Source organism: Topomyia yanbarensis, chromosome 3 (assembly GCF_030247195.1).
Source record: "Topomyia yanbarensis strain Yona2022 chromosome 3, ASM3024719v1, whole genome shotgun sequence".
Classification (NCBI taxonomy): domain Eukaryota; kingdom Metazoa; phylum Arthropoda; class Insecta; order Diptera; family Culicidae; genus Topomyia; species Topomyia yanbarensis.
The window spans coordinates 34,127,130-34,153,316 of record NC_080672.1 but is presented as its reverse complement, the minus strand read 5'-3'; the positions used below and the strand labels follow the sequence as shown (position 1 = coordinate 34,153,316).

Genomic DNA, 26,187 nt, shown 5'->3' with positions numbered 1-26,187 from the left:
AAAATAGAAAGAACCATCATAAATATGGGTGTCATTTAAAAGCGAGTGGTCAGTAGACGTCGGAAATAGATGATTAACACCATGCGAAGGTTGACGAGGTCGTTCAATCGGATCTGCGCTAACGGAGCTGCTTTCAGATTTATATGGCTTTTTATAGAGGTTTGGTAGAGCCCAACTTTGCTTATCGTACCATATTCTAGTAAGGCTCCCAACCTGTTAAGCTCCGAAACTCCTGTCTCTGCTGCCCCAGGGTGAGAAGGGTTTTTATAGTAACGTTTAAAAAGCTTCAAAAGCCTGGCTAGTAGTGTATTGGCACTGTGTAGGGCTCACGACTTGCTTTCGTGCCTAACCACTAAAAACAATCGTTTCTATTTTTTTCGCACTTCTTTCCTACGGAACTACAACAAGGCATTATATCGTGGGTGGGCTCGTTGTGCTTGCTTCGCATCTCTTTCTTTTGCTGACGAAATGTCCGCAGACGAATCATGTGCCTCGATCATTGTCGCAACTAGTGGCAGAATAATTAATACGATTGTTATTTTAACTATCTGATTTTGCAAAAAATTTAATAGGCCAATTTTTTGTGCGACTGGACACAATACCTACCTGAAGCTAGTTTTCAGTGTTTCAGTTTCTTCTCATCGGTACAAGTACTATTTTGATGCCGGTTAGATGAAAAATCTAGCCTAGCAACAAAATTGTCACTAGTTAGACGCTAAATCCCAAAAGTCAAACCTTTAGCATGAATCATAAACGAATCATTTTAAATGGGTTGGTTTGATAAACGTCATCGATACTGTATGCCTGCTGTGATAAAATTAGATATATGCTATTTTCGTAAACCTAACTTCCATTTTTACATTCTATAAGTGCTCCTCGCCTTATTTGGCCTGAGTTCCATTTCTTGCTTCTGCGACTAACCCATCTCGATAGCTCACCGGTAGCAAGTAAAAGTAAATAATTTTGGCTCGAAAAATACAATACCCAACTTTAGTAAATTGAGGAAATAGAGTTTCATCTTCCTTTCATCAGTAGCTGGCACTGATTTAGCGTTAGATAGTGTTAGATATTGTGCGCTTCATGCACAAAATGGTCTAATCCGACTTTCTCCACATCAAAAGTCAGTCAATTCTCGACAAACATGTAAAATGGTCCAAAGTGCAAATGAAAGCCTCTCTTTGTTTACTTTCTCTTTCGATTATTACGACGTCATCTTAAAACTTTTCAATATTCTTTCAGGTTATATCGATAAACTCTGATTTCGACTAACTTATTCTGCTAAGAGTTTAGTAACAAACGTATAAACTGTCGAGTTATTAGCGAAAGAGAAAGTAAACAAAGAGAAACTGTCATTTGCACTTAGGACCATTTGACATGTTTGGCTAAAATTAGTTCTCAAACTCGAACGAAGTTGGTTGCTTGGATACCACTGATAGTATGGAGTACGTTGCAAACCTACCTCACCGATCGCATTCAAAGTAGTATCATACACACAGCAGAACTAATTTGAATTCTTTGAATAACAAAGTTCTTTTACAACACTCGTACCTCCTGCTAATACTAATTATTGATTGATTAATGGATCAATTGAAAAAAATCAGACATCTATATTCGCGACCTTGGAGCCATTGAGCTCTTAACTCTTCTCTTGTTTTTCGTCTTCATCTTTCACGTCGCCATTTAATTCTCAACTCAGTAACCCGTTTAGCTGCTGATTTCCTGAGCAATTCAGCTTCTGTTTCCGTGAGTCATTCAGCTCCCAACTTTATCACTACTCGAATAGCCCCCGGCGGTGAATTCACCTTAATCCGACTGAGAGTTTCCCGACGGAGGCATTTCTCCCGACACCGATACCCGCTTTCTTGAGCCAGTTCGCTCCCACCTTTATCGAGATCGGCTTGGATATTATCTGGCTGTGAAACTCCGTCTGAGAGCTCCCCGGCGGCGGAATTTCTCTCGGTACCGAATTAGCTCCAAACCAATTAGAATGTAGTTAACTGGGAATTTCTCGGCGGTGGATTTATCCCGATAGCGATGCTTGTTTTCGTCGGCCATTTAGCTCCCCACTTCGTCCCGATCTACTCGATCTAGTCCCCGGCGGTGGACCTAGTTTACTCAACGAGCCAGCCAGAAGGTTTCCAGTGATTCGTCGGTCGGTGTCGAAATCGATCAGGTGATTCCGGTGGATTGTAGCGTTCGGTTTGCTGGCGCCTTGATGACCCGTACCCGATGCTGCGTCGCGTCCTACCCTACTGGTCCTCGGCGGTGGATCTAGTCTACTCCGACGGAGGGTTCCCCTGTGGCACAATTTTGTCGAGGGTGGGTATGTGTGGTTGAGTCAAATCTCACTCACCGACTGTGTCGTAATTATTTTTTTGCACATGGTCACGTCACTCTATGCAAACAACTTAATCACGGGACGTAGTAGGTGTTAGCTCTATCGATTATCCAATGTACCATTTCAGAATTACAAAGGCCCAGCGGTACATTCCGTGACCATTTTTCCGTCTTCAAGCCTCGCTCAATCATGATACAAGTATCGAATTGATACCAGTGTTATAATCACTTTTAATTTCCTTTCACGAATAAGTGTGCATGGAATTGACGCTTATTTAACATATCATATAATTATTGGGGGAACGAAGAACGATTTTTGCAAATTAAGGAAAAATAAAATGCCTTGTAATTACAGATTGGTATGAAAAACGTACAACTTAATGGGAAGAATTCAATATTGATTTATTACCTACATATAGTTCAGTTCACGCACACTAGTTCGAATTACAGTGATGAATATTAGAGACAGCTAACTCATTAGGGTTTTGTAAAGGGCTATTCATCGTTTACGCTCTGAAAGTTATATTTGACTAGATTTGATTATATTTAACTAGATCTGCACGGCTACTCGCCTTTTTTATTCTCTTGGATTTTTTTCAGGAATTTTAAAATTTTTAACGTTTTGTGATTTTCATGCATATAAAAATTTTCAATTGAGCTACCTTTCGAAGAAGTCAACATTTTGTACATCACTATTAGTTCGTCAAATACAAGAAGATAATTCTCATTGATACCCTACTGTCTATCGCTGAAAATAGGCGTTTCCCTCGGACATTCAGAGTATTTTCACTCCTAGCCTCTCCGCCGACGACAGAGTCAACGTCACAGATGCACTTAAACATTCCTCATGCAAACACACTCACACCAGCTCCAAGCTCCATAGTGCCACAGTGACACCAACCGACCAATCCATCGGAGCAGAAATAGTTGAAAAGATTTTCACTTTCTTTTCCACTCCGAAGGCTTTCCCAGCGGCAATTTCAACGTCGCACTGCCTGATGAAGATCCTGTGCAAATAGGAAAACCGATTGAGTAGCACCAAGTGGATTCCAATAAGAGTGTCAAGTTCTGCGCTAGATCGGTCGAATGGCATATGGCGAGCGGGGGGAGGGGAAGCGGAAGCAGTACGTGACCGAAGCCGAGTTGAAAGCAAACTGCAGCCATAAGCAAGCCAAACAGCCACCGCCACCACCACTATTAGCGATAGACAAGCGCGATTTAATGGCTATTTGAGGGTTGCAAAGCATCACTGTAAATGAGATAAATTTGTACGTGAAAGTTCGGCGAGGGCAAACTCGTGATCGTGTTGTGCCGATGGGAGTATTGGCGCTAGACTGAGCCTTCGACGATGGGCCGATGTTTGACGTGGGGGGACCGTAAAATCCTGAGAAAATAAAGGGAGCCGTTTGCTTCGTCGTAGTCGTCGTTGTCATCATTTGACTTGGTTGCGGAGGCACTGGATGGTGGAGGTCCTGGTAAATGTTGCATGAACAAAAATCCTTGCCCAGGCACTAAACAGGCTATTGGGAGCAAACGTGATTTGCATGGGGTTTTACCCACTCCGGATATCCGGAGTAGAATAATCCAATTTATGGCTTTCTGCAGATAATCAGGAACCCGTCAGGTTAAATGTTTCTTTTTCAATTGGATGGTCGGATCGTGATGTGGATTCTCGAGCGAGATAATATAGTGTTGACAGGGTAATATAATATTTTCCGTCTTGGTTTTTCGAGCAGTTATGTAAAGGTTGACCTCACGTAGTTTAGAGTTTCTGTGAGGAGAAAGCGTTTTTCAAACAAAACACCATGCGTCCTCGCTGCTCGATGTCGAAAGAAGACACCCGGTAACTTTTTATTTTTTTTTTTCTTAACCGTCTTTGACTGCGGTCCTCGAAATTTCTTAGTCGTCTCAGCGAAATAGACGTTGATGAGCAGTGCATATTTTTCAAACTCGAACGTACCCATACCCGTATACAATCAATGAATAGACAACAAACATTGCTATAAAATTGGATCCTTTCTGCCGTTATGTCATAGATTTTAAAGGGCACATGTGAAGGTTGCCAAACAATTTAGGCCTTCAAGCAATATTAGTAAGAGTGTCGAGAAGAGTCATGCAACAATACACCTCATCAGCAAAGGCGCCGTAAAACCTCCCCTGACTATTTCCAGCAACAGAGCATAGCAAGGCATCTTATTTTGTGCTGAAAGTCTAGCGCATAAATTCTATAACAATGCGATAAGAAATTAATTTTAAAATCACACTCCTTGCCATACCGAGACTCCTGAAATGCCTCGATTGGATGCCAGTGTACGATGGCTGTCTTTTCATTTCATTAACTACCTCGGCCGCGAAAGAATATTCCCATCCTACCCCAGCACTAGAGTAGCTTGCAAATTTCACAGCAAAGGAGCATGAATTTTTGGCAGCACCTCTGCAGAATCCCGTCTATGTATTTTCTACTGACAAATTTTAATTAAAACTGATTTATCGATTTCTTTGCAGATCCACCGGGGGCCCCGTACATCGAAGGTTATACCCAGGGCGAGACGCTACGGCGCGGACAGAGCGTGGAGCTGATCTGCCGGAGCCGGGGTGGAAACCCACCGGCGCAGTTGATCTGGTACAAAAATGGCGTCCAGGTTCGGATGGCGTACCGCACGTCGGAGCGGCTGTCGGAGAACATCTACTCCTTCACGGCGGAAGCTGGCGACAACAAGGCCCGGTTGCGGTGCGAAGCTAATAACATTATGGCCACCGCACCGCTGAAGACGGAGGTGACGCTGGCGGTGCTGTGTAAGTTTTAGTTATTTAACTGCGGGATGGTGGAGTTTAAAGGTCGAATTCCTATTTCCGATATTCTATTTCTTTGAGTCCATTGGTCTTTTATTCCTTCCCCTATATATCCTTTCTTTTTCCTTATCACATTTTCCTTTTTTCTGTTCTCGTGTTTCCCTTTTCATTTTACATTCTTCCTTTTACTTTTTTATTCCTGTTGCATATATTTGTTGTTCTATTTTCTATTTTTGATTTTCCGATTTTTCAACTTTTATTTTTCGATCTTTCAAAGAATCAATTTCTCGATTTTTTTTATTCTTTTCTCGATTTTTTAATTTTTTGATTATTTTTTTTTTTTTGATTTTTCGATTTTCCAATTTTCAATTTGTCAAGTTATTTGATTTCGAATTCTTAGATTTTTTGATTTTTCGATTTTGTGATTTTTTGATTTTATCGATTTTTTAATTTTACGATTCGTCAATTTTTTTATTTTTTTATTCTTTGATTGTTCAATTTTCGGTCTTTAAATTTTTAGATTTTTTCGATTTTTTGATTTCTTGATTTTTCGATATTTCGATAATTCGATAAATCGATATTTCGATATTTCGATTTTTTGATATTAAGATATTTCGATATTTCGAAATTTCGAAATTTCGAAATTTCGAAATTTCGATATTTCGATATTTCGATATTTCGATATTTCGATATTTCGATATTTCGATATTTCGATATTTCGATATTTCGATATTTCGATATTTCGATATTTCGATATTTCGATATTTCGATATTTCGATATTTCGATATTTCGATATTTCGATATTTCGATATTTCGTATTTCGATATTTCGATATTTCGATATTTCGATATTTCGATATTTCGATATTTCGATATTTCGATATTTCGATATTTCGATATTTCGATATTTCGATATTTCGATATTTCGATATTTCGATATTTCGATATTTCGATATTTCGATATTTCGATATTTCGATATTTCGATATTTCGATATTTCGATATTTCGATATTTCGATATTTCGATATTTCGATATTTCGATATTTCGATATTTCGATATTTCGATATTTCGATATTTCGATATTTCGATATTTCGATATTTCGATATTTCGATATTTCGATATTTCGATATTTCGATATTTCGATATTTCGATATTTCGATATTTCGATATTTCGATATTTCGATATTTCGATATTTCGATATTTCGATATTTCGATATTTCGATATTTCGATATTTCGATATTTCGATATTTCGATATTTCGATATTTCGATATTTCGATATTTCGATATTTCGATATTTCGATATTTCGATATTTCGATATTTCGATATTTCGATATTTCGATATTTCGATATTTCGATATTTCGATATTTCGATATTTCGATATTTCGATATTTCGATATTTCGATATTTCGATATTTCGATATTTCGATATTTCGATATTTCGATATTTCGATATTTCGATATTTCGATATTTCGATATTTCGATATTTCGATATTTCGATATTTCGATATTTCGATATTTCGATATTTCGATATTTCGATATTTCGATATTTCGATATTTCGATATTTCGATATTTCGATATTTCGATATTTCGATATTTCGATATTTCGATATTTCGATATTTCGATATTTCGATATTTCGATATTTCGATATTTCGATATTTCGATATTTCGATATTTCGATATTTCGATATTTCGATATTTCGATATTTCGATATTTCGATATTTCGATATTTCGATATTTCGATATTTCGATATTTCGATATTTCGATATTTCGATATTTCGATATTTCGATATTTCGATATTTCGATATTTCGATATTTCGATATTTCGATATTTCGATATTTCGATATTTCGATATTTCGATATTTCGATATTTCGATATTTCGATATTTCGATATTTCGATATTTCAATATTTCGATATTTCGATATTTCGATATTTCGATATTTCGATATTTCGATATTTCGGTATTTCGATATTTCGATATTTCGATATTTCGATATTTCGGTATATCGATTTTTCGTTTTTTCGATTTTTCGGTTTTTCGATTTTTTTATTTTTCGATTCTTCGATTTTTGGATTTTTCGTTGTTTGGATGTTTCGATTTTTTCGATTATTGGATTTTTCTGTGTTTCGATTTTTCGATTTTTTGATTTTCGATTTTTCGGTTTTTCGATTTTTCGATTCTTCGATTCTTTGATTCCGCAATTTCTCGATTTTTTTTAGTTTTTTTGATCTTTTGAATTTATTTTCCGATTTTTGAATTTTTCGATTTTTTGCTTTTCGATTTTTCAATTTTTCAATTTTTCAATTTTTCAATTTTTCAATTTTTCAATTTTTCAATTTTTCAATTTTTCAATTTTTCAATTTTTCAATTTTTCAATATTTCAATTTTTCGATTCTTCGATTTTTTGATCTTTCGATTTTTTGATCTTTCAATCTTTCGATCTTTCGATCTTTCGATCTTTCGATCTTTCGATCTTTCGATCTTTCGATCTTTCGATCTTTCGATCTTTCGATCTTTCGATCTTTCGATCTTTCGATCTTTCGATCTTTCGATCTTTCGATCTTTCGATCTTTCGATCTTTCGATCTTTCGATCTTTCGATCTTTCGATCTTTCGATCTTTCGATCTTTCGATCTTTCGATCTTTCGATCTTTCGATCTTTCGATCTTTCGATCTTTCGATCTTTCGATCTTTCGATCTTTCGATCTTTCGATCTTTCGATCTTTCGATCTTTCGATCTTTCGATCTTTCGATCTTTCGATCTTTCGATCTTTCGATCTTTCGATCTTTCGATCTTTCGATCTTTCGATCTTTCGATCTTTCGATCTTTCGATCTTTCGATCTTTCGATCTTTCGATCTTTCGATCTTTCGATCTTTCGATCTTTCGATCTTTCGATCTTTCGATCTTTCGATCTTTCGATCTTTCGATCTTTCGATCTTTCGACCTTTCGATCTTTCGATCTTTCGATCTTTCGATCTTTCGATCTTTCGATCTTCCGATCTTTCGATCTTTCGATCTTTCGATCTTTCGATCTTTCGATCTTTCGATCTTTCGATCTTTCGATCTTTCGATCTTTCGATCTTTCGATCTTTCGATCTTTCGATCTTTCGATCTTTCGATCTTTCGATCTTTCGATCTTTCGATCTTTCGATCTTTCGATCTTTCGATCTTTCGATCTTTCGATCTTTCGATCTTTCGATCTTTCGATCTTTCGATCTTTCGATCTTTCGATCTTTCGATCTTTCGATCTTTCGATCTTTCGATCTTTCGATCTTTCGATCTTTCGATCTTTCGATCTTTCGATCTTTCGATCTTTCGATCTTTTGATCTTTCGATCTTTCGATCTTTCGATCATTTGATTTTTTGATGCCTTGACTTTTTTTTATTGCCTTTAATTTTTTGATTTTTTTTAGTGCTTTGATTTTTTGATTTTAGAATTTTTAATATTTTTTTTATTGTTTTATTATATTGATTTTTTGGCTCTTTAATTTTTTGAATTTTTGATTTTTTTGATTTTTGATTTATGATTTTAATTTTTAGATGTTTTGATTTTGTTTCTTTTTTGATTTTTTTATTTGTAAATTTCTGAATTTTTTGAGTTTTTGATTTTTTTGCTTTTTTGATTTTTAGATTTAGATTTGTTTAGATTTTTTGATTCGTTGATTTTGTGATTTTTTGACTTCCAGATTTTTTGGTTTTTTTGATTTTCTGATTTTTTTGGTTGCTAGATTTTTCGTTTTTTATGATCTTTTGGTTTCTTTTTTTCTTGACTTTTCGATTTTAGATTTTTTAATTAATTGATTTTTGTTTTTCTTCGCTTTTTATTTTTTTTTGGTTTTTAGATTTTGTGCCATTTTTAATATGTTTGGATTTTATTTTTTATTTTATTGTTTTTTATTTTTTATTTCAGTTTCTTAATTTTTTTTTGATTTCTCGGCTTTTCAGTTTTTTGACTTTCCGGTTTCTCAATTTTTTGAGTTCATTTTTTTATTCTTTGATTTCTCCATTTTTTTTATTTTACGATGTATCGATTATTTAATATTTTGATTTTTCGAATCATGAATTTTTCGATATTTTGCATGTCTATTTTTCGATTTCTCGGTTTTTTGATTTTTCGAATCTTCGATTCGTCAATTTTTTGATTTAACAATTTCTCATATCTCATTTCTCATTTCTCATTTCTCATTTCTCATTTCTCATTTCTCATTTCTCATTTCTCATTTCTCATTTCTCATTTCTCATTTCTCATTTCTCATTTCTCATTTCTCATTTCTCATTTCTCATTTCTCATTTCTCATTTCTCATTTCTCATTTCTCATTTCTCATTTCTCATTTCTCATTTCTCATTTCTCATTTCTCATTTCTCATTTCTCATTTCTCATTTCTCATTTCTCATTTCTCATTTCTCATTTCTCATTTCTCATTTCTCATTTCTCATTTCTCATTTCTCATTTCTCATTTCTCATTTCTCATTTCTCATTTCTCATTTCTCATTTCTCATTTCTCATTTCTCATTTCTCATTTCTCATTTCTCATTTCTCATTTCTCATTTCTCATTTCTCATTTCTCATTTCTCATTTCTCATTTCTCATTTCTCATTTCTCATTTCTCATTTCTCATTTCTCATTTCTCATTTCTCATTTCTCATTTCTCATTTCTCATTTCTCATTTCTCATTTCTCATTTCTCATTTCTCATTTCTCATTTCTCATTTCTCATTTCTCATTTCTCATTTCTCATTTCTCATTTCTCATTTCTCATTTCTCATTTCTCATTTCTCATTTCTCATTTCTCATTTCTCATTTCTCATTTCTCATTTCTCATTTCTCATTTCTCATTTCTCATTTCTCATTTCTCATTTCTCATTTCTCATTTCTCATTTCTCATTTCTCATTTCTCATTTCTCATTTCTCATTTCTCATTTCTCATTTCTCATTTCTCATTTCTCATTTCTCATTTCTCATTTCTCATTTCTCATTTCTCATTTCTCATTTCTCATTTCTCATTTCTCATTTCTCATTTCTCATTTCTCATTTCTCATTTCTCATTTCTCATTTCTCATTTCTCATTTCTCATTTCTCATTTCTCATTTCTCATTTCTCATTTCTCATTTCTCATTTCTCATTTCTCATTTCTCATTTCTCATTTCTCATTTCTCATTTCTCATTTCTCATTTCTCATTTCTCATTTCTCATTTCTCATTTCTCATTTCTCATTTCTCATTTCTCATTTCTCATTTCTCATTTCTCATTTCTCATTTCTCATTTCTCATTTCTCATTTCTCATTTCTCATTTCTCATTTCTCATTTCTCATTTCTCATTTCTCATTTCTCATTTCTCATTTCTCATTTCTCATTTCTCATTTCTCATTTCTCATTTCTCATTTCTCATTTCTCATTTCTCATTTCTCATTTCTCATTTCTCATTTCTCATTTCTCATTTCTCATTTCTCATTTCTCATTTCTCATTTCTCATTTCTCATTTCTCATTTCTCATTTCTCATTTCTCATTTCTCATTTCTCATTTCTCATTTCTCATTTCTCATTTCTCATTTCTCATTTCTCATTTCTCATTTCTCATTTCTCATTTCTCATTTCTCATTTCTCATTTCTCATTTCTCATTTCTCATTTCTCATTTCTCATTTCTCATTTCTCATTTCTCATTTCTCATTTCTCATTTCTCATTTCTCATTTCTCATTTCTCATTTCTCATTTCTCATTTCTCATTTCTCATTTCTCATTTCTCATTTCTCATTTCTCATTTCTCATTTCTCATTTCTCATTTCTCATTTCTCATTTCTCATTTCTCATTTCTCATTTCTCATTTCTCATTTCTCATTTCTCATTTCTCATTTCTCATTTCTCATTTCTCATTTCTCATTTCTCATTTCTCATTTCTCATTTCTCATTTCTCATTTCTCATTTCTCATTTCTCATTTCTCATTTCTCATTTCTCATTTCTCATTTCTCATTTCTCATTTCTCATTTCTCATTTCTCATTTCTCATTTCTCATTTCTCATTTCTCATTTCTCATTTCTCATTTCTCATTTCTCATTTCTCATTTCTCATTTCTCATTTCTCATTTCTCATTTCTCATTTCTCATTTCTCATTTCTCATTTCTCATTTCTCATTTCTCATTTCTCATTTCTCATTTCTCATTTCTCATTTCTCATTTCTCATTTCTCATTTCTCATTTCTCATTTCTCATTTCTCATTTCTCATTTCTCATTTCTCATTTCTCATTTCTCATTTCTCATTTCTCATTTCTCATTTCTCATTTCTCATTTCTCATTTCTCATTTCTCATTTCTCATTTCTCATTTCTCATTTCTCATTTCTCATTTCTCATTTCTCATTTCTCATTTCTCATTTCTCATTTCTCATTTCTCATTTCTCATTTCTCATTTCTCATTTCTCATTTCTCATTTCTCATTTCTCATTTCTCATTTCTCATTTCTCATTTCTCATTTCTCATTTCTCATTTCTCATTTCTCATTTCTCATTTCTCATTTCTCATTTCTCATTTCTCATTTCTCATTTCTCATTTCTCATTTCTCATTTCTCATTTCTCATTTCTCATTTCTCATTTCTCATTTCTTACTTCTCATTTCTCATTTCTCATTTCTCATTTCTCATTTCTCATTTCTGATTTCTCATTTAACTTAAAAGGAACTTAGTCTGAAAATCGGCCCACCATGACTAAATAATATTTAAACATTATACATAACCAATCACCGCATCGGTTGCCTACTAATCTCGTCACCTCGACAACGTCATCCACCTTGCTATTATTTCATCCCGAAACCAATCAACACCCGGCGATTAAGTAACCCCATATTCTATCTCCGCAGTCGCACCGACGCACGTCACCATCTCGGGTCCATCGGAGGCCCGCGTCGGCGACCGGGTTCCGCTGCAATGTCAAACGGCACCGTCCAACCCGCCGGCCGAGATCAAGTGGAGCGTCGGTGGTCATCAGGTGAAAAATGCCACTTCGCGAACAATCGAAAGCCCGGAAGGTAAGTTTCGTCTAGTGCTGCGACTGTTGATGGCTGAGGCTGCCTGCTGCTGTTGTTGGCTCGTGAGAATAACGATGATAGTAATTAGTTTTGCCGGTCATATTTCCTGCTCGTGTACCGCGGGATCTGATCCCACCAGAAGAACTCAGGAGTGCTCAGCTGAGCTAGGATGCCATCGAATAAACAATATCCCGACTCCCGTGGTATTAATTTTCAATATGTGTACCTACCGACATCGGCGTGCATCGAACAACGGCATTCACTGCATAAATAACCCAGAGGGGGCACTACAATCAGTACATGGTCCGCTCCTACCGTCCCGCCGCCGTGGCTTGGGACTAAGCTGAACAGTACAAAGGCCATCGATTTTGGCCGGTGGCTAGCGTAATCTATTTGATTGCGTGGGTAGCTGATTCTCATTACCCGTATTTCAATTTATGCCAAACGATGATGGATTATCGGTAAAGGTTATGCACCAGCACTCGAGCCCGAGGGAGCAGCGGTCTTTTCGTGCTTTTGTGCATCCTCGGATGGGGCATCAATTTTGGAAATTTATGAGATTACGATCATTGAATTTGTTCTTTGAAGCTTGCCGGATTTTCGGTGCACTCGGTTGAACCCGACATTCCCAAATTGGTAGGTTTAGTCAGACCTATTGTCTAATCTGGCGAGGCAACAACAAAAATTCGCTGAGTTTCTGTGCCTAGATTTTGGCTGCTTTTGACATATTTGACATACTGTCACTGGTGATGAATTCCTGTCACGCGAAGAAGCACTGCGACACAATTACAATAGCAAACATGCCTTTTTCCTATCCCGTCAGAGATGTGCCTCGTGCTGCCGTACTTTCAAGCAAAGGCAAACGACCTTCAGCCACGATTCTCTGGCAGGAAATATGTTGCGAAAAACCCGGAACGGCGTGAATCTTGTGCTGTCATAAACCGTAGCAATCCCATTTGCAACAATAGAGTCTGTCAGCGTAAAATTTTATCACACGGAAGCGTACCCATACGCAAGAGCACCTACCGAAAGCAACCATCGTCATGCGAACGCACCACTCACTCTCCCCGAGTGTTATAAAATATTTACTTAAATTCATCACCGGATGGTTCCGCCGGTTGGCCGTTGACTATGTACGCGGAATGTTCGCGTTTGCGATAGCGTTGGCCGCCATTCTAGATGGCAGCAGCAGCAGCAGCATCAGTCTCAGCTCGGCATCAGCTCGCGTGTCAGAATTGCTGTTGATCTAACCGATTTGTATGTATTTGTATTTTATCCATATATTAAACAACAGGCGGCTGGATGACGACGTCCAACATCACGGCACCGGTGGACACCAACAAGCGCTCGCTGGTCGTCATCTGCCACGGACTGAACATGCAGCTAACGGAGAATGTTGTGTCGACCCACACCGTGAACATATTGCGTAAGTTGTGACTCTATTTATTATTGGTACGTGCGTGTGTGTGTGCGGGAGTTAGTGTGCTTTCTGATAATATTTTCATTCCACTCGATATCTTGTTCGGAGCTTTTCCTATTCCAGGTAGGGCCATTGAGTTTGATTCACAGAACTGGGAAGTGAATACTCAGTTTCGGTACTCGTATGTCCATTTGGATATTTTGTTTGTCCGAAACTAAAGTGTATTTCTCGTTAAACTTATAATTAGGGTGTAAAAACCAACTGTCATTTTTTTTTTTAGGATAGATGACGGACAATCGGTTGTGAGCTAAGCACAGTTCACAGCCATCATCGTAAGACAAATGATTTCTCTTTTGTTTACCATGAACTAAATACTCGCCATCTTTATCGTTTGTTTACCATTTATCTGTCAGTGTCATTCCAATCGAGCAAGAATCCTGTCAAAAGCACTCAATCCGAAGAAAATCGCTTCGAATCGTTCTCGAACGTGGCCCATTGACAGATCTCGTGCTCGATTGGAATGTCACTGACAGGTAAATGGTAAACAAACGATAAAGATGGCTGATCTTTATCCAAAGGGGCTCAGCCTCGTTATGAACGGGTGTAATTGGCAAATGACGGTTCTCCCGAATTTTCTCTTCAAAGTGAAGCCATACTCATTAGTTTGTCGATATTTAAAACAGTGATTTTGACATATACAGGAAATATTTGAACAAAATGTGTTTGAACATAACATTCCTGTCGCATCTCTTTCAAGACCAGTCAAATTTCGCTTCAAGGTATTTTCTGACTACTTGAAGTCAAACTTTACTTGGGGGTAAATACCGCAGCCGAGAAGCACACAAAAAATATGCTCACTTTGTAATAAATATTCCTCCCGGGCTCATTCGACTGACTGGTTGAACTGTCTCGACAATAAACGCCAAACTTCATCATTACCCGCGGCACAAACATCCCGCTTCCGTTGACTCGTGTGCCCTTTTCCCACGCACCCGGCCCCTTTCCTTCTAATCTGTTAAAAAACTTCTTCGTCGTCCCCCTCCTCCTTCTCCACCGCTAGCGAATGGCGAAAGTTTGACGTTCTGGGTGAGTCAACGCGTGCAAAACACCCGAAGGTCTGTTCTGTTCTGGTTTTCTTCATCTTTTATTTCTCCATAAGCTTGACTTTAATCCTGTCCCAGTTCTCGATGGAAAAAGGCACCCACCGACGACCATGATGGTAATTAAAAGCACGGGTTAGAGCGTGTTTGTGCTTAAGCCGCATCCCGTCAGCCAGTGTTGCCATAGTTTGCATCTGTTTTGTGTTTTATCTTCAACGAGCCCTGAAAAAAAGTTTTATATTAAAAATATTAATAATCCAGAGCGGTTGCGAAAGACACCGAGCATGGTTAGTTGCTTGAATATGGTTATTTTCAGGCACTTCAAGAACTTGTTAGAACAAGAACGGTTACTCGCTATTCGAAGCTAGTTTCATGGAACATTTTGACATATCAATTTAGTTTAGCGAAGAAATAACGAGATGTTTCTACTGGTTTTCGTATCCTGGAATCTGAAAACATTTTTTAACATTAAAAAAAACTATGGGGTTTCACAAACTGTTGACGTAAGATTACACTACTAAATCATTTGTGAGTATAAGTGGATGTATATAGGGATCATAGCCGTAGCGTGGTCTTCTGGCACCCTTGGCGGAGTCTCAGTTTTGCGCCCCTTTGATTTTTTTCCAATGGTCTCTATCCGCACAGAGAGCCAATCACCGACTCCAGAGAGGCGACTCCATCATCTAGACCCTAGATATCGGCCCATCAACACATGGACCGGGATCAACGGATTCGCTTCCCTTCCGAAGGAAGACGTGACCACAAATTGTTCACCCAGGAAATTTCAGCGACCTCGACTGGAACTGCACCCAGACCCACTAGGGCGAGTGGCAGTCACCGGCGCCGCTTTGGTTGGTGTATTATTAGTTTTCTTCCATCTCGACCGGATTCTCACTGACAACTAAAAAACTTAGCAAATGTAAACAATACACTCTATTGAGAATCTGAGCAAAATTTGGTTCATTTCGGGCCAATACGAAAAAATTTATGCACATTGGAGTGACACAAAGATGCTTTTATGATTTTTGCTCATATAGATTGTTCTACATTCTTTAGGCCAGTTGCCAACAAAATCAGAATTGACCCGCCATATACCGAGTGAAGATAGGTACAACATTTTTGCTTTACTTCAATTTTTATATCTGCCGTAATTTCTATTCCTTCCTTCCTATTCTTTACGTTTTTACTTTGCGCTCGACTCGAAACCCGTACATAAATAAACTCTTCTGATCAAATTCCGCTGGTGGTAGAATGGATGTCGTTATCAAAGATTCCGACTTCCTATTTAAAACCATACACATTGAACTCGGTCATACCATATATGATCTTCTGTCAGATCAAAGATAAACTGATAAAGTATTCAAAATATTTCGAAACGACTGACGCAGAAATATTCAGCCGTAACGGATGCCGCGAAAATTCGCAAGATCAAAATTGTAAAATTCTGTCTTAAGTAGGCATATGATGTTACTGGCGGTAAGCTTCTTACGAAAGGCTACCGCGTCTACATACCCGCTCACAAAATTGAAATCGATGGTGTGTTCATCCATTCGATTTTGCTGTTTAAAAGATCTCCTTCCCCCGTGAGCGAAGATATTAAATGGCGATCGCAGTTGTAGCAATGAACTGTCGTTGTGTCAAGTGCGCAGAAAACGATAATGATTGTTGTATTGTAAATACTGAAAACTGTATCTATTGTGGGAAGAGTCCACATGATCTGTTACTATTGTGGGAATAGTTTACATGATCTGTTACTAACCCCTGAAGCGTACACTTAGAAGATACTATAAGCACTATTTTGCGTAAATACTAAAGAGAACTTCACCACTCATCACGACGAATCGTTCTTCTTTCTTGACTCCGAAAGAGTGCGGCTCTGACGATCCCCTTGTGAGGACTGCTCTGTAACTGCTCCAGGCAGATGAGATTTTTTTGAGATATTTTTTGTTGAAATGTTCGTGTCGTGCAACTCAAGCACGTTCGTCATTTACTCTTTTATTCTTTTTATATTTGAGAACAACATTATTTATTGAGAATACATTTTAATGGGACTGACAGGGCCGTAGCGTAGTCGTCTGGTGCCTTTGGTTGAGTACCAGTTTTGCGCTCACTTGTTTGCATTAGCTTTCTTGTTCAGTTTGACTTTCGAATAATAATTTAGTGTGTACCTGGAAATAGAACTTATTCTGACTTATTTTATGACATATCCCACTTATTTTACAAAGCAGATCCAGATTTAGGCGCCCACCTATGGCTGGCGCCCTTGGCGGGCCTAATAGGGATGTCCGATTTGTTTTGAAAAATCGATTAATCAGTAATCGAATTTTATATTCGTGCTAATCGATTAGTTCGATCGATTATTAAGTCTACAATGAAATTTTTCAAATCTTCAACTAACCACTGTACTAGTATCCCTTGAATTAGAAGATTCACGTGTAAAACTCGGTTATCGTAGTACCACCAATCAACATATGAAAATAACGGTGACGACTTTAAGCCTTCTTTCTGCTTCTGTCAGCACGAAGTAATCAACAAGAAACAGTTATTTGAATCTTGTTGGCATTTTCTGTAGATTAAAGGAACTGTTTTTAGCCTTGCCGTGGTAAACAATCGAGCTGAGGGGGTCACAGAAGCAAGAAATGGGGTTCTGGTCAAATACGGGCTATTGACTTCCGATCTTTTCGAATAAAACCGAGTATTCGCAATATGAAATACTTATGAAGGATAAACAAAAAGCATAAGTTTAGGAAGAATTTGCAATTATCCAGTTCCATCATGTCAGGAATTTCGATGAACTTTTAGCAGGCAGTATAGTGAAAGAGCTTTCGGGTCTGAGATGTGGAATCTCCGCTCGAATTTTTCTTCTCCAAAATTGGCGACTTTTTTGAAAGACGGCGTTCGCCTTCTCTATCATCACGTTCAGGGGGTATTTTAGCTTGCCGTTTTTATATTATGTCCGGAACACGACGGTCGTAATCTTGTTTAACCATGGTCACAACCGCATTTATTTTATCCGCTCGAGAGCTCACCACGTCCTGAATTTACAGTTTGCGAATCACGCTCCAAACATCGAAGCTTGACCGTTGCATTTCGTTTTTACTGGTGGCAGCATTGCCAATGTTCCAGATTATTCACAACCGAACAGACATCCAGGTCAAGCCAAACAATTTGACAGATTTTTCAGATACTCTGAATTCACTCCTGGACAACAAAGTTAATTACTTCTGGGGATTGAATAAACTCTCTGAGAACCTCTTCTCGAATTTTTAAAATTTGTCGATATGGTAAAGGATAAATTGGTCAGGCTCGCAGTGCGCGGTTGGCAGGGTTGGACCCCACCAAGGGCGCCAACCGAAGAGGGGCGCTGAAATCTATCTGCTAATAAAATAAGTTAAAATATGTTAAATAATTAGTCAGAATAAGTGTGCTTTTTCTAAACACACTCTAAATTATTGTATAATAGTCGAACTGAAAAAGAAAGTCAATGTGGACATCGAAGGGGCGCGCAACCGACTGTCCAACAAAGACGCCAGAAAACTACGCCTTGCTAGTGCCATTCAGATTGATTCACAGTAAATGGCGTTGTTCTCAAATGTACCGTTTTTGAAAGATTAGTTTCCGCTTCTTTTTTTTTTAATTAAAGTCATATATAGTTCGAAATCGACTAAAAAAATCCGACTGATAAATCAATTTTGCTCCATTTTCCATCGGTGACAGTTCACTTCATATTCACCGCGGCAATGCTGACAGTGCTGCTAGCGTTGATAAATGCCACAACTTTCAAGGATTGCATTTTACTGGGCAGATCCGTAGTGTGGCGTTGGTCACTACCAAGGACGCCAGCATTAGGAGAGTGTTGAAATCTTGATCTGCTTTATATACTAAAAAGGATTAGTCATAAAATAAGTCAGTCATTTTCGTGTACAGACTAAATGATTGTGCCAAAGTCGAATTAAAAAACGAACACCAAAACAAAAACACTAAAGCGGTGCAAAACTAAAACTCCGCCATAGAGTCCACAGTAACACGATACGGCCTTAAATTCATGCCCGCTCACAAAGTTGAGATCAATGGTGTAGCTATCGATTCAAACTTGACATGCATGGATCTACTGAACAACGAGATTGGTCGTTTCACGGACACACCTTGCTCCAGTGAGCAAAGATTTGGAATGGGAATCACACCGGATGGGACAAAATGATGTGTCCCTTCAAACTCGTATCGGGTGACCTTTGGCGAGACTGCTTTCGACAAGCATCGTCTACCCGATTGGCTGTTTGTGCCACGCATCAAGCAGGCAGTATTGCACTAATTACAATCAAATGGGGCTTTTTAGCAATCAATTTCTCCCTTGAAAAGCTGTCAAATATACCAACAAGAGGAATCTCTGCCAAAGAGGAGAAGCAAACAGCACCTGGTCTTATACATTTGAAGAGTTTCCAATGCTTTCAGGAACACCAAACATCTCATGTGGCATTTGGGAACCGGGAACTTTATGATATCGCGGATCTCTTTCCGGCATCGAGGAGACATCATTTTTTATGATAATTGATTTAGCTTGCTCTACGATCTTTGCTTCAGCTTTAAAGAGTTAGACTGTTTTACTGCTTATGACCACATACCACTCCCTCTTGTTGGGCATTTTCATCACTACCGATTATGAGGGGACGCTTACCACAGTACGATACAATCCTTTTGAAATCATCAGAAGGGTATGGTTCGTTATGCGGCAAATATGCCGAACAATAGACGTATTTCTTGTTAATATTGATTTTGACAGCACAAACAGCACGAGTTGTGAGGTCGGATATAAGACATGCGTCAAAAGCACTATTCGCAAGTATACATGCGCGAGGCATTTCACGTGGATTTGTCATGCATTTTTATTGAAAGCTACAAAGACGGGGTTCAGTAGCTTTCCAACATAAGTTTCCTGTACGGAATGCGGTTCTTAAACCAAAGCCACGGAAGCTTTTTCTTCCTGCACAAGGAGGGATAGAGTCATAGTTGCTGTACGATTACACTGAAGATTAATTTGTGCTACTCTAACCATACTCGATCACAGCATTAAATATTTCATCATCAGCACTTGTTATACAGCTGCTAGAATATATCAAAACACGTTTACTTATAATTGCTTGTAGCGAACCTCTAAATGGGTATTAGGGACATGACCACCATTTGAATCCCACGATTTGCGAAGAAACAAACGTCCACTGTGCCAGACATCCGTTTAACACAGTAAGGGTAAGACCCACGACACTCCGTGCGTGACTGGCATATTTTACTCCTGCCATCCATCCAGTCCTTGGTACGGAGAAACACCTTGTCTTGAGGACTCCTGATTAAAGTCGCCTCTTACGACATGGGCGCAGGAACCCAGTGGCTCAATTCTTGGTTGCCTGCCGGATGCCACACGGTCTCTAGGTTGGTTTTGTTCGGATAAAGATAATAGACTCATACTGTGTTGCGTTTCGACTTCGCCTCATCAGAAACTGACACTAACTTATTGTCGGAATAGATTAGCGCCGGCTTGACGCAAATCCCTTAAAACTAAAACACACTTTGTGTTTCAATCTAACGACTGATCAAACGTGATGTCCCGTTCGAGCAGAAGTGATAATAGACTGCTATCAACCTCCTGGGGGACCCCAGCCGGCTGAATCTGCAAACTCTGTGCTCCAGTAAATTAGCACATGCCAAACTAGAATAGATGACAGCTCCATTTATCTCAACTTTTTGGGCGGGTACGTAGACATGGTACTTTTGCGTAATAATCTCATTTCCAGCAATGTCATTTGCTTATTTTATTCTGGAAACGGCAACACTGAACTTTCCGGGGCCCACGTTTGAAATGTCGGTCTCGGCTGAATATCGCTCCGTCAGGACCTTCGAGATCTTAAGAATATTTAGAGCTCTATCTCTGAGCCGGAAAAAGATCACAACCGGTTCAACCGAGTTAAACTGATACGACTTGAACCGAAAAATTGGAAACTTAAATGACGAATCTTGTTCGATATTCATTTCGACATTTATGCACGTACATAGCAGAAACAGTTGGGAGACAGGAATTATCAGAAACATAAAAAATAATAGTCAAATCAGGGGATAGCAAAGCAGAAATGTGGGCACATATCGGTGTACGACTGGATGTTGTTGATATCAATCTCAATGGCAACGGAACGTCAAAACAGCTCCCGATTCACTTAGCAATTAGTATCAAGAATGGCCAAATACCTTGGGCAGCAGTAGTTCAAATAAATTCCACTAATTTATTAAAAATAACTAAAATAGTGGAATTTGAAACGAAAAACTTTTCTCAAACTTGAGTCATTTAAGTATTCCAACAAATCGCAACCTGGCAACACTAATCAAATCCAAAAGTCTGAGAGTTCTTCTTCCGAAAAATAAGTTCCTAATTAGCATACAAATCAACTCGTCGGGTTGGAGTCTTTTCTTTTTTCACTCGAGCGCTTAAATCACAAACAGCCAGAAACGGAGGCCGCGAGAGATAGCGAGGATGGAAAAGGGATAACTTCGTGAAAGCTTCGACAGATTAGATACCTGCTGCTGCTACTGCTGCTATCGCTGCCCATATCTAGACTGATCCCTGCGGAAAAAAAGTATTCCGACAAACGCCTCGTGCCGGCGGATGGGCAGGTTTTGGGACTAAAATGCTGCCTCGAGCATTCGGTGAAACTTTTGTTCGGATAACAGCCGGTGAAAAGAATTGATGAGAAATTCATTTTTCGCGGTAACAACTGGTTCCAGTTGGTCCTTTTTTCCGGGGGTTTAACAGAAGCAATAAATTATAAAAGGGTTCGGAGCAGACTGAAAAGCTTGATTTGATTAGCCAATGTTCCGCCTGAAGAAGGTCAGTTGTCGACCTGATTGAATCTAATTATTAAAGTCAATTTAATTAAAATGAGCTCGGCTATTCACAATCTCTTCATTACTAACAACTAGTCTGTATCGTCCAGGATCAAAACTATGGTGGGAAAACGTCGGAACTGATCAACCTTCCAGTCACTCAACCGACTATCTGACCTCTGATAACGCTAAAACCTTCGGAATTATTATCCCCACTTTGATACAACACATCATATATGGGGGCAAAGCAAACACCCGGAATGGATTTGATCCACTCATCCCCGGACCCTTAACCCTAAACGTGTTCCCTTTGATTTGATGGCATCCGTTTTTGCGACAAAATTTGACGCTTCGTTCTAGACTGCTGTCTAGAATAAAAAAAAACTTTCAGCCACATCAGCACTATCAATTTTTGTGACTTCAGAAGCGACTTTTCGAATGTGCTCCGCATCCGGTCTGGCACGACACTTCCCAGAAAAAGTGCTTATCCGACGGGATGCTTCACTCTTCAGTTTTGAAATTTGCTATTTCGTTTTCCGGTTCGGCGAAAGAGGAAAAGTTTTATTGCCACTCAACTCAAGCCGGGTCCACCTACCCGAGGCGAATTATCGCAACCATCAGAAATCATTTTCTGAAAGGTGGCAAAAATTTTAATCCGACCTCCCTCGCTCCCTTCCGACGGTATCATAGTTAACACGCTGCCAGTTCTTTAACACCTAGGTCGTAAAATTAATAGACTAAATCAAAAACTCTTCTTTCGCTCAACTTGGCAAAGTGGGGAGATTGATCGGCTTCGAGTACTTCCTAAATACGATGTCGTTAGGCGGTGGTGGTAGGAGCAAATTATGCCGTAACACGCGAGCTTACCAACCACCTATGCCATTTTCCGCGTAGGTTATTGACTGGTGTGTGGTGTCACAGGAAATGGCTTGCTTAACTCGTTGGAACACAACACAACAACATGTGTACTGGTGCTCGTCAAATCGAATTTTGCGGTTAATGGTTTCCGTCGTCGGTGCATGTGAAACAATCATCCCCGGCAGGAGTGGTTTTTAACAAGCCACCCATCCGTGCTCCTTCCAGCAAACTTCGCATGTGATTTCTTTCCCATCGAAAACGGATCGAGGATAAAAGGTACCTAGGCGGGAAAGGATTGCCTTTCTCGCCGGAGGAATTCGGGATGGGAACGGTGGTTCGGAGTGGGAAATTTTCATATTTTAGCCACACTTCTTGGGAACCGCGTCGATAGGAGCGGGGGGAGGTTCTTTATCAACGACAAGGATTTTAATTACATTGTGGATCGTGGCTTCAAATTGAATTATTCAATTACAGAGAAGCTGCCGCTAACGGGTTCCACCGCCGGCGCTAGCTGTGTTTTTCGGCTCATAGTTTCCCTAAGATGAGTGACGGTGCGGGGTGGAAGTTATGACAAAGCTGTTCCGAAGAATAATAACTAAAATTTTAATCAGCTTATGAATCCGTTCAGCGAGTGAGGATAATGGCAAAGTTTGTCTATGCCAGAATGTCGTTGTTCTAAACGCAAGTTTTCCTCAACCAGTCAATTCAAATGAAATCTCCCGGGACATTAGGATGGGTGCATGGATTCTAGAATGGCGGCTTCGAATGAGAAGTATTATTTTCATGACAGAATCTGTATTTTTTTACTCCGGGTAACTTCCTAGAGAGTTCTTGAAAAGACATGGAATAAGCTTTAATAGATATCAAACCATTGATGATCTACCATTATCATTTCACTGTAAATAATACATTTCATCTCTCTGCTATAAATGTAATCAGATTCATTTATTCTGTTCATCCATCCCTTTCCCATGCCTTTTTTTATCAGAGAATTCCCACGGAAAGTTTCCTACAACTAGGTGTAAAAAACAAGATTCAGTACCACAAATCCGAGCCTTCTATTATAATTCATTAATAATTCATACAACGTTATTATGAAACATAATTTTCCCCGAATACTAACTTACACAAACTCGCACGACCACAGACGTGAGACGTTCCAGATTCCATTCGGTCTCCGATCTGTTTATTTTCACTTACTCTATCTTTTCACAATTTTTTCTTCTTCTTTCTCCCACCCAACAGTTCCACCGAGTGCGCCGATTATTTCCGGCTACGTCGAAGGTCAGATCATCCCGGCCGGTTCCGTGCAGAAGCTGCTGTGTGTATCCTCTGGTGGAAATCCCCTGGCCACGCTGAATTGGTACAAGAACGATAAGAAGGTAAGTGTGTCGATTGTCGGGAGTTGTGTGTTTGCGTTCGGATCGTCTTCGCCAGTGGTTCGGTTCCGGTTGATTACTCGGTGTCCGGATCCGAATCGATTTGATTTATGAGAATGGTATTTTGCTTTCCTTGCGAACATAAACGGAGAGGTAATGGATAATATCGGCAGGGCTGGGGATGTTTGGAAAACGGAGAGATAAAGCCACTGACAGGAGGATTGCATTTTGACACTTTTAGATAATAAATCGTTAATTTCGTCCATTTCGGTTGGAACCAAGTTTCTCAACAACAATAATAAGCAGTAGAAAAATCTAAGGGAGTTTACTCTTTTCATTTAAATAGGGTTTTATTCATGTCTATTAGAATGACAGTGAAAAAAGATTGTCACCATCGACCCACTCCTAAGTACTCCTATCAAGAGTATCTGCTCCAAATTTGAACCAAATTAGTCTACTTGACGTACCAGATCAGCGTGGTTGAGATTGGGATTTTTCAACAATTTTCACATAGAAAACTCACTTGTTCGTATTTTCATTACTAAATGATATTAAATACATCTAATTATTACTAAATATGATAGGGGAACCCGGGGCTTTTAAGACATTTCTGACTATTACATAATCGTGGAACCGCTATTCTGAAACATTAATTTTGAGAGCTGAAATTGATTCTTTGTTCTTTGTAGAAAGGAGATACAACGTGTTTTGTTGTTTTGCCATTCTCAAAACAAAAATAATTATAATGGAAAAACCGTGATTAGAGCAACAAATAAAAGTGAAAAAATAAAATGTTAGTGTTTTGGAAAGCTTGAGGCTCCTATTTTATGGAATGATTTTTGTTTGGGTGAAAACAGAGATATTTTCGAGACGCTCATCACTTTTGTGCGATATGAGCGTACGGGGCTATTCGGACCCCCTATTCCGCCAACCACCGTTCAGCGCCTTGCGGCTGCCCACAGCATTGCACACGCCACAGCAAAGAAAATACATAGACAGCCAATCGACAGCTGTGACATACCAGATTAAGGTTCAAGTTACCTTTTTTAAGCATGTGTTAGAATTGAACGCTTGGTAGTGTGCGTAGAAAAATTTGTGTTCAGCTTTGCCACCGGATTATTCATTTAAACCTTTTTAAAACTCTAAAAGAAGAATATCAGTCGATTTATTAGATCATCACGATTCAATTCATGCAAAATACCTGCTGGAAAAACCATCGGCTTAGCTAAATGGTGCTTTTGAAAAAGTGGCTGTGGTTTTTTCATTGCGCAGTTGTGTTGCGTACCCCAGCTCGGTGTGGTAGTGTGATAAAAAATCACAGCCACTTTTTCAAAAGCACCATCCAGCTAAGCCGATGGTTTTTCCAGCAGGTATTTTGCATGAATTGAATCGTGATGATCTAATAAATCGACTGATATTCTTCTTTTAGAGTTTTGAAAAGGTTTAAATGGATAATCTGGTGGCAAAGCTGAACACAATTTTTCTTACGCACACTACCAAGCCTTGAGGTAACTTGAGCCTTAAGTTTTTGTAAAGCAATTTTTTTTTTTTTTGCTTCTTAAGGAGTGTCTCTTGTAACTAATTCATAGGTAAACATTATTCCATTGTAAAAAAAAAGTAAAGAAAAATAACGGTCTGAATTGCCCCGTAGGGAGGTCCGAATTACCCCTACATTGTAAAAGGATGGAAAAACGTAGAGGTTTGCAAATCATCGCCTATCGCTGTCGTTAAGTGGTGAAAATGAACCTTTTATGGCACCAAAATGTGCCAAAGCTGAGGTTTCAAACTAACAATTAGGACTTTTGACCGGTAACTTTTTTCACGTCTATCCACCTAAAAGGGCGATTTGCTTAAGTAGGTCCGAATAGCCCCGGGTTCCCCTACTCATAAAGATAAATTAATTGACTGCAACTGTTTCAAATACTACAAATATTTACCAACCTTCATTAGATTTTATTCAAACTTTTAATAAAAGCCATCTCTCTCTTCCCGTCACAGTTGTGGATTACGCAGTAGAATATACGTAGGGTGACCATATCAGAAAAACACAGGGCAGTCGAAAGGAGAGTCCCTCTCCCATTACCTCTCGCTCGAACGTGCCTGGGGTCTGTTAGAATATTTTTCGTGACAATTTGAACACCGAATGCTTCTTCAGATTAACACAAACGCGGGTTTTGCTGCACCACAATAAGCCATGATTTAAAGCTATTGTAGGAAAAATCTGCAATCTTCAACTGAAATATTTTAAAAATGGTTTGCGAATGACAGACAACGAGTCTTCAGCACTAAATACGCGTTATTAAAGTAAAATAGAAACATCAACGGCACCAAGTTGCTTCCTGACATAAAGGTAAATGTAGGTGTTTGGTAATCTCCAATGACAACCATAACCGC

General features: G+C 38.3%; 1 protein-coding gene across 4 annotated transcripts in view; it reads left to right on the top strand.

Moving 5' to 3' along the window:
• Positions 1-26,187, top strand: part of LOC131688989 (nephrin) — an 837,157-nt gene that overhangs the window by 705,112 nt on the left and 105,858 nt on the right. For all 4 annotated transcript variants that reach the window (XM_058973699.1, XM_058973698.1, XM_058973697.1 and 1 more), the window contains exons 7-10: positions 4,843-5,133; positions 11,999-12,166; positions 13,461-13,592; positions 23,660-23,796. In XM_058973699.1, coding sequence (XP_058829682.1) covers positions 4,843-5,133; positions 11,999-12,166; positions 13,461-13,592; positions 23,660-23,796 — 728 coding nt within the window. The remainder of the gene's footprint in view (positions 1-4,842; positions 5,134-11,998; positions 12,167-13,460; positions 13,593-23,659; positions 23,797-26,187) is intronic.